A 9,624-nucleotide genomic window follows, 5' to 3' on the forward strand; every position below is an offset into this window, starting at 1 on the left:
GGAGGCCCGTGCTGTGCCCCAGGCGCTCCCGGCTGGCAGCCCTCAGCCTCCCCTCTCCCCTTGTCCGCGTTCCCGAGCAGTCTGTCAGTCCAGGTGATGCAAGGGACTTAAAGCGGCACCGCTGCAGAAACACAGCCTTGCCGCCCTTTCTTGCCCCTCACGCTTGTGGTTTAACCCGGCGGGCAACTCGGCACCACGCAGCCGCTCGCTCACTGCCCCCCCTCCCTCAGAGGGATGGGGGAGAGAATTGGGGAAAAGAAAAAAACAGTAAGATCCGTGGGTTGAGATACAGACAGTTTAATAAGAGAGAAGAATAACAATAGTGATAATAATAATGGTAAGAGAACGTACAGAATATATATAAAACAAGTGATGCACAAGGCAATTGCTCTCCACCCACTGACCGATGCCCAGCCTGTCCCGAGCTGCGATCCCTCTCCCCGAGCTGCGACCGCTCTCCCCGAGCTGCGATCACTCTGCCCACGACCGACCGACTGACTGACCCCCCCCAAGCATGATGTTCTATGGTCTGGAATAGCTCTTTGGTCAATTTGGGTTAGCTGTCCTGGCTGTGCTCCCTCCCAGCTTGTTATGCACCTGGCTGAACAGGAGAAGCTCAAAAAGTCCTTGAGTAGTCTGAGCACTACTTAGCAACAACTAAAAACATCAGTGTGTTATCAACATTCTTCTGGTACTAAATCCAAAACACAACACTATGCTAGCTACTGTGAAGAAAATTAACTCTGTCCCAGCCGAAACCAGGACAATGCTTTAATCCAAGTCTTTTCCAGTATTAATTGCAATATCCTATCTTTTCCCCCTGCCTCTAGCTGGGATGCTGCGTACAAAAGAGAACTGCAAACTTTTCAAGACATTGGAGATGCAGGGGAAATTTGGTAAATAAAAACTCCACTGGAGTATTTCTGTCATTTCGGTTTTAAAGTAGACATTGCAAAAGCACAGCCAGCGATTTGGTGGGTTACTGAATAGTTCTGGGCGTTGGCAAAATGCTGGGAAATTCTAATCTTGAAGCCACTGGTTATCCAGTTTTGCAATGTGGATTTCTAAGTTGCACTTGGGCAGCTGTCATTGCACAGAACGTGAGCTGGTGGTTGTGGTGTATGCTACTAATAAATGCTCGTTTTACCCTGGGGCTCAGGTTTAACGATGCAAGTTGACAGTGCTGTCTTCTTTTTTTAATATATGAAGGGCTTCACCTCCCAGAGTTAGTTTTTTTTTTCTGTGAGTTTTAAGGCCATGTGATTCATTTTAACTTCAGCAAAGCAAACCTGGAATATGAGCAATGTCAGTAGTTACCCAAGTGCTTCAGTAAGAGGCGCTTTGCAAAAGCTGGAGAGAGGGAGTGATGAAGTAAATTTGCTGTGCCTTTTGTATGTCTTTGCTGTCTTGATTAGCTGATCCCTTGTTTTTAATAGGTTTGGAGAAGAAAGCATGTTTCGCATAATCAGGTGGTTGGAAAAGCAAAAGGTTCCCCTTGACAGCTCTGTGCTTGACATTGGAACTGGAAACGGTGTTTTACTGATTGAATTGGTTGGTATATTGCAAAGTTTGTGCTTTTGGTACCAAATCAATGCTCCGGACGCAGTACAGTTTAAGTACAGTTCTCACAAGTGACAATAGTAACGATGGCAAGCTATACCTTAACGTGAAAGACAAAAAGCAAGCAACCTAAATTAAAATTTAGATTGTGTTTTTTCCCCATCAACAGAACACTGGTTACTGTGCATCAGGTTTTATATTTTCATTTGATTTAAGAGCATAAATGAAATTAACTCAGTGCTGTTGATATGCCTTAAAGAACATCCCCTTTCACAAAGAGAAGGTGGCATTGCAAGTAGCTGCCAGGCAGCCCTGTGGGACTTGGGTGTGTAACTCCTTGCACCAGCAATGCTGTTAAGGGGTTTTAAAAGCGCTGACCTAGCAACAGAATATGCGCGTTATTCTACCAAATGGAAATATCTACTTTTTTGCTAGACATGCTCAGACTTCAGTTTCTTGGTACTGCCCAGATTGTCAGTACTTCAGGTTTTGAAATTTATGGTATTTCTTTAAATCGGTCAGCCTGAATATCCCTCATTTTAACTTTACCGTCCTGTTTTCCTGTATTTAAAAATGCTTTTCTTCCCATTGCTGTGTAAAACACCCACAGGTAAGGAAATTAAGTTGAGTAATACATGGAGTACTCTCATGTGCAAAACCAGACCCTTTCTCCATACTTAGTTCTGATAATTGTACTCATTATTGATGTATTACTATATGCTAAACCCACGTTTTTTTACGTAAATGACTTAAAAAGTTGTTTACACTTCTTTTCAAGAAGTATCCATTTCTGTCAGGGTGGAAACCCCTTAGCAGATATGTTCTGAAGCGTTACAATGTTGTTGTGATACAGGATGTTTAGGAGCTGCGGTATTTTTTTCCTGTTTTTGATTGAACAGAGGAGAGTTGTTAAAGAAAAGGAGCTGTCATACTGTCTCAGTTTTATTGTTCTCCGTTCGCTCCGTGAGTTACTGTAAAAACGGAAAGGGCTGGAAGTCAAAGCCAGGTTTATAATGGAATTTTTTTTTAAACATGGACTTTGATTGTAGAAGAGTTTAAAGCCTTTATGGGGACCGGCTGCTACACTGCAGCACTGGAGAAGTCATACCATCGAAAGTAGAAATTGCTCATCTCATGAAGATAAATTAATTTTGAAGCCTAATAGTGATGATTGTTAAATGCAGTGCTAGCTAGCGCTATCATTGTTGAAACATCCAACAGAAAAATCTTATTTCTAAGACTTCAATTTTATACTGGCACCACTTACAAATCTGCAATTGATTTTCATCCTCTAATGGGAAAACAACAGCCTGTTAGCTTTTAAAAACTACTAAGCTGCCATAAGAACACCCTCCCCCTTTACGTTAAGCACCTCAAAGCACTGTGGTTGCTTCAATAGGAAATTTTCAGTCCAGTTCCCATCTGAAAAGCGACTTCAAAAATTACATTGTTTATTGTTTCTAAATAATTCAGGATCTCACTTGCTTACTTGATGTAAAAGAAATTTTTGTGTGTGTGTGTGTTAGCTGCTAGGCTTTGAAAATCAAGTTAGGATTCTTTTGGCAAGCCCATCAGCTGCCGTAGGACAGTTCTGCCGCTGGAGCTGGACTGTGACAGAAATGGCAATACTGAAAACAGCAGTTAGACTTCAGTCATGCAGGACGTTAGTAGCACTTCTGTAAAAGGTACGCTCAGGGTACGTGTCGGACCATCACCGTAACAGGAGGAGGTGCCACAGAGTACAGTTCAGTGGGGAATACTGGACCCTGGCATGCCATCAGCAGCAAAGACAATGGAGGTTTAGTAAGAAAATTAAATGCAGCTAGGTCTGAGTGAGACGTTACCAGTTCTGGCAGGGAATATTGCACAGAGAGGAGGCAGAATAGCCACCTTAAAAGCAGGTAATAAATAAAGTGAAAACAAGAAAGACTGCTGTATCCTGTGTAAATGGGCCCCACTGCCGAGCTAGAAGGCAAAACATCCAGTGTGCAGCTAAATGTCTTCTACACACACGCTGCAGGGATCTGCCCATCTGTAAGCTCCAAGAGAAATGCCGCTGGAGGCTTCCTCTCTTCTTCCTGCTTGCTTTGAGGATCTGGGATACGTAAGTGGGACCCCTCGCTGGTTTTATATGTGCAGTAGGCCATGGTCCTACCCCTGCTAACTTCAGGAATCTGTTAGGCTGCACTGATGACCTAATCGTTTTGCCTTCCAAAAATTCCCGCTTTTCTAAGGAAATGTTGCTGCCACATGGGGCTCTGACCTTCTATTCTCTTTTTATTTTCTGAATATTGTGGGAGCCAACAGGATTGAAAAACTTCTCTGAAGTGAAGGGTATTCACCACCCCAGTGCGGGTGCCTACCCGGCAGCACCAGAAACCCAAACGTGGTGATAACATGCTGGTAACATTGTTGATAACATTGCAAACCACCTTTTTGCTATTTAATCTGCTTTTTCAAGAAGCAGCAGACGAGTGCCTGCAAATACCACCTTCAGGACAGGAGTCCAGTTGCAGGATGCAGCACAGTCATGTTTCGCACTTGAGGGAATGATCCCTTCCTGGCCATACGTAGTCAGGCCATACAGGTTTAGCAGCATTTAATGTTGTTTATCCTGAAACTCTCCTCCCCTGCCCTGGAGACTATAGGAGTGAATGGGAACTCCCTGAAGTGACTCAAGCTCTTCCTTTCCAAACAGAGGAGCTGTTGTGGGAACTGCTCTTCCACCCCCAAGTCTTCAGCACAGGCATCTCAGGAAGCTTGGTTTGCTCTGGGGAGGGACGTGGGCAGAAGCCTGAGCAATACGCTGTTCTTCATCAAATGCAAACAACGTGGTCTTTGTGTTTAGCTGAAATTAGTCCTCAATTAAGAACAGCTGGCTAGTGCTGAGCTCACACGGGCTGAAGGGCTGCTGGAAGGAGGACGGACCGTTTGAAAAAATTCTCATTATAGTTTTCCTCGCTGTCGAGGTATCAGCCTTTGGAACAAGTCGATATGCAAGTGATTGCTTAATGCTGGTTAAAGCCCATGTATTGTTCAAACCCAGAACAAACCCAAGCCTCCTTCCTCTCTCTGCTGTTACTGCCTGTGGCTGGCCATAAGATCGTAGCTCTTCCTCTTAGGTTTGGATCTAACCAGACCAACTGACAGACGTGATACCCAGATCTGGGCACCGCAGCTTCTACCTCAGAGTGAAAATGTGTCACTGCTTCCCTCCCATGTGCCCAGTTCCAGCTGATGCAAGGTGCCCACCTGCTTTGCAAATGGGTTGCTAGGATCTCGCTGGGTGAGTTCGCTGAACTGGGTTATCGTTACCTACTCCAAAGTTAGATTAACAGAAAGGCTCTGTACACTCTTTTTATGTGGTGCGTAACCTGCCTGAAAACTGCTGATACAAAGACCTTGTAGCATGCAAATATTTGCATTCAAATAGACATTAGCATGAATAATTAGAAAAATGTAAAGTTTGGCAGTGGATTTCTCTACTAATAAAACGTATCACGTATTTGGGCCCTTACAATTTGGCTTATAAACCAAATAATTGCTCAACCTCAAATGTTATGTAAGTGTCAGAGAGGTTTTCTTCTTATTTTGAAGCATCTGGCACTGGCCCATGTTCTCATCACTGGAAATTCCTGGTTTCTAGGTTACTTTTGGTGCAGATAAGAGAGCCTGTTCCCCTCCAGGGTGTTACTTGTCACAGTTCTGCTCAGTTTTCCACTTGTTGACATAAACCAGCTTTCAGTCAGCAGTTCTTTTGGTGAGGTATTAGGCAGAATGGAGTTATTCCAGCTCATTCCTCCAGCTGTTTAGCTCTTATAATGGTAACAGGAATAAAAATGAGTAAAAGGGTTTTTTTCTTCTGCCATTAAGAGGAGAAGAGCACACTGATTAAGATTCTTTGCTTCTGTCTAGGCAAAGTCTGGCTACGTGAATCTCACTGGGATTGATTACTCTCCTTCTGCAATACAGCTTTCAGAAAAAGTAAGAGAGAAAGAAGGGATGTCTAACATTAAATTAAAGGTAAGTTTTGAGAGAAAGTTTGTTGAGGAAATAGAAAGCAATTGAACCCAAGATTAAATGACCTAACTGATACTCAGATGTACTCAGTGTGCTCTATTAATGGTGTCTTTTGACATTTGTTTGTGAGATAACTCTAACCAAATAAATCCATATTTACCAGAAGATATTTGGTCTTTATTTTTTCTGTTTGTAACAGTCATTAGGGCTAACGAGATTTCCCTGCTTCTAGCAGGGAGCAGAATAGCGGTTCGACGTTTGGCGAGTTCTGTATTTTAGCTGCTACATTCTGAATTTCAGATTTAAGATAGAGGATGAAATGCTTAAGTGATAGAATCCCTACCAGTAGCTGTGCAGCAGGAAGTGTGAGAGGCCGGGCTGGACCAGATGACCTCCAGAGGTCCCTTCCAACCTCAGCCATCCTGTGATTCCATGACTGTCTTTCATTCTGAGCCCTCTCTCTGCTATGCTGTTTTATCCTCCAGCTCTGTACCTCTATGATGTCTCTGTTCTGATATCTCAGTTGTAATCCCTTTGTGTCTATTCTTCTGTATTTGTGTGGTGCCTAGCAGGCAGCACCTAGGAACCCAAGGATCAAAGTACAAGTAATGATTTAAAGAATGAACTTCAAGTATGTTAGTTTGAGCTTTAGATGGATAGGTGCATACATGGGCTTTGCAGCCAATAGATCATCACCTAATACGTAGAGAAGAAAGAAGCTGACATGGCACTGTAAGTGTGAAAAGCCTGCGAGTTACCCTTTCCTAAGCACACCTATTGCCAGGCTTGAGGCTCTTTATTTTCAAGTATCGGTTTGCATTAAAGATTCAGAAGCTTTCGAGTAGAAGATTGTTTTCACAGTTGTAGACTTCTGGTTTAGGTAGAAGACTTCCTGGCTCCATCAGCTGAGCTGTCAGGATTTGAGATTTGTATTGACAAGGGGACTTTTGATGCCATAAGCCTTAATCCTGATAACGCGGTGGGAAAGAGGAAGCAGTACGTGCGATCTCTCTGCAGCGTATTGAACCCAGAGGGCTTTTTCCTCATAACGTCTTGCAACTGGACCAAGGAGGAGCTGTTGAACGAGTTCAGAGAAGGTAAGCAGTTAAACAGAACCATCTGCCAAATTAGGATTGTTCAAGGATGCAGTGGGTGAATTTTAATGTCTGTGTTAGCGTACTGACTTCCTCAGCTCAGGATTAGAAGAGGTAAAGCGACTAGTAAATGCTGCAGCCTATCTTCCCTCTGTTTTCCTCGGGAGCTTCCACGTTTGCCAGTGCCAACGTGCCAAGGGAACATGGGTTTTGTTATACTTTGAAGGATGAGGATTTCGGTCTCGTTACTCTGGGAAAGGAGGGGCTTCTATACCTGGGTGATACTTTTTCTCTTTTGGTCCTTTATTACCGGATCCAGTTCACCCATCTGATTGCTTTGAAATTGGGGTAACATTGTTACCCCTATTTAGGGGAACTGGCAAGTCTGTGACTGTGACCTTTTATGTCACCTCCTCAGCCACCTTTCTGATCCACTGGAAAGGGTGTTTTTTACGTGCCGGTTAGCTCTTGGATCTCATGCCTGAGGCTTGAAACTCAGTGTGGATCTAAAACAACCATCCCTTCCGGGGAATTAAAATTACTGGCAAGTTATCATCTTTTCTGCCATTAATTTGTGTGAGTCAGCCAGCTAGGATTTTTATTATCCATGGAAGGATTTCAGCTGTGTAAAGCGGCGGTGCAGTGTAACACATACAGTCCTGTAAACTTAGGGAGTAGCTGACTTGCAAGTTTTCCAGGCGAATAAAGAATGGTTTGCAAAGGGTTATCCAGGAGGAGAATAAAATTACTTCCTTCTAATAAAAGCATTTTAATTTCTGTCTGGCAGGTTTTGAAATTCTGGAGGAGCTGCCAACACCCAAGTTTTGCTTTGGAGGAAGAATTGGAAACAGTGTAACAGCATTGGTTTTCCAAAGGAAAAAAGCGAGGCCATCCATCTTGGACAAATTAGATTAGTTGAGAAAAGTCTGAACTTTAAACCTGACAGAAAACCTCAGACACGTGTGTAAATAAATGCTCTTTGAGTACACAGTAAAATATTATGTATGGAACTCTAAGGGACTATAAACCATTGCCCTAGAAACATTTCAGCTTTGCATAACTTGCCTGTAAATTTTGTCCTTGCTACAACCTCACTTGTTTTAGGGAAGCTGGAAGTTTGTAAGTGAGAGAGTAATAAGGCATTCTAAATATGGAGACTAGTATAACTGGATGATATTTGTGTTTGGAACATAAAGTTTATCTGATGTTTAATTTCTGTATTGGTAATCAGTGAGCAATAGAGGTAAAGGTATTCTACAAAGCAAAAATCTCATTTCTCTCTTGTGTGGTGTAATGAGGGACGAGTTTTTGCAATGTAAGTGCTGGATCTTTTATTTTTTTCCTTAGGTGAACGTGAATGTAGCTGTTGAGGAGGGAAATAGATATAAAAGCCGTAGCACTTGCAGAAAAGGACCAGTTAGTGCTTTAAATTCAGGCTTTCAGAGGTTCTCAGACCCGGCGCAGTTCTGTCTCCACTGCAAGAGCTCAACTCTTTTCCCACAGAGGGAGGCTATTGAGTGTTTTTGAAAATCTCACTTGCCTGACTGTGTGCATGCTTCAGCAGTTATTTCCACTGATCCATAAATATATAAAGGTGTAATGTTACAGTCTCACTAGCATGTGACATCTGCCTCTTCCATTATTAATTTGCTATATAGTAATGTCTTGAGAGCCAACAATGATCGTATGTTTTCCAGTGGATGTCTCAGGACAGATTTTAGCTGCATAAATCCGGTAGAATTCAAAGCATAACTATCTGTTCCTTTTTCCTTTTTTTAAAATTTTTTTTATAAACATCTGTGTGTGATCCTTTTGCTTAATTTCTTTGCCTTTATTTCTTCTGCTGTTTCATATTCTCAGAATACTACTATTGCTTGAAAGGTAGGAAAATGAGATTTCTTTATGCTTTGACAAATGCACTTGCAGGTGACAACAAACTTGTTCTTTCGAACATTGAGGAGGCTTATTAGGCAATCGGGTTTTGTTTCACAGGCCAGTTTGTGTTTGATTATCAGAGAATTGCTTCTCCTAATTCCCAGACTTCTCCTAGTTCCCAGGGTTCAGGAGACCTCTAAGGGTCAAGAAATACTTCCAGTCCTTTCCCAGGATAGGAAGTAAGGCATTATTTGCACAGCGGTGGGTCCTCCCTCTGTGCTCCAGCTGATGATGTCTTCAAGGCAGGAATCTTAAATTCTACATCTTTTTGCAAAATGGGATATACTGGTTCCATTGGAAGAATGGTCTAGCAGCAGTGGTGAGAAAGTTGAGTCCCAATGAATAGCTCTTTGCATTTTTGGTCAGGCTTGGGTTCCTAACTCAAGTGCCAAAACGACAGTCTTGCTGTTGTTTGGGTAACTGTTGTAGTTCGATGTACTGCATCTGCCCAGTCACCTTCCAGCAGCCAACAGGAGTGCTGTGAAATCTAAGTGGTAATTCAGATGGAGGATTCTTTTGATGGAGTAGTACAAAGGGTTCAAAGTACACTACTGGTAACAACCTCAATAAAAAGACTAAGACATTTTTGTAGCCAATGTGTCATCAGGTAGAGTTAATAAAAGTAAATTTTAATTGGCAAGTGCTCTGGCAGGATGTGTTTAGGGCATCTGTTTTATTCCCATCTGTATTTTTTTGCTAATGAAGGCATGATAGGTATTTAATGATGGAATGAAAATAAAGTCATGGCTGTCATGGATATTCTTTTAATCAATTAGGAGGAATTTTAACTATAGATTGACACTCTAAGATATGTAAGGTTCAAGTACTGTTTTCTCCTCTTCATAGGATTAATTATTATGATGAAACCAAATTGGGTGGGAGTGTGGATCTGCTGGAGGGGAGGAGGGCTCTGCAGAGGGACCTGGCCAGGCTGGATCCATGGGCTGAGGCCAACTGTATGAGGTTCAACAAGGCCAAGGGCCGGGTCCTGCCCTGGGGTCACCACAACCCCACA

The 9,624-nt window shown here is 42.7% G+C and overlaps 1 protein-coding gene across 1 annotated transcript in view; it reads left to right on the plus strand.

Moving 5' to 3' along the window:
- The window catches only part of EEF1AKMT2 (EEF1A lysine methyltransferase 2), a 10,272-nt gene extending 1,046 nt beyond the window's left edge, over positions 1–9,226 (plus strand). The window contains exons 2-6 of the mRNA XM_035896587.1: positions 753–896; positions 1,437–1,551; positions 5,476–5,583; positions 6,461–6,677; positions 7,462–9,226. Coding sequence (XP_035752480.1) covers positions 753–896; positions 1,437–1,551; positions 5,476–5,583; positions 6,461–6,677; positions 7,462–7,589 — 712 coding nt within the window. The 3' untranslated portion in view covers positions 7,590–9,226. The remainder of the gene's footprint in view (positions 1–752; positions 897–1,436; positions 1,552–5,475; positions 5,584–6,460; positions 6,678–7,461) is intronic.
- Positions 9,227–9,624: the final 398 nt, after the last annotated feature.

Source organism: Egretta garzetta, unplaced genomic scaffold (assembly GCF_000687185.1).
Source record: "Egretta garzetta isolate BGI_Z169 unplaced genomic scaffold, ASM68718v1 scaffold386, whole genome shotgun sequence".
NCBI classification, from domain to species: Eukaryota; Metazoa; Chordata; class Aves; order Pelecaniformes; family Ardeidae; genus Egretta; species Egretta garzetta.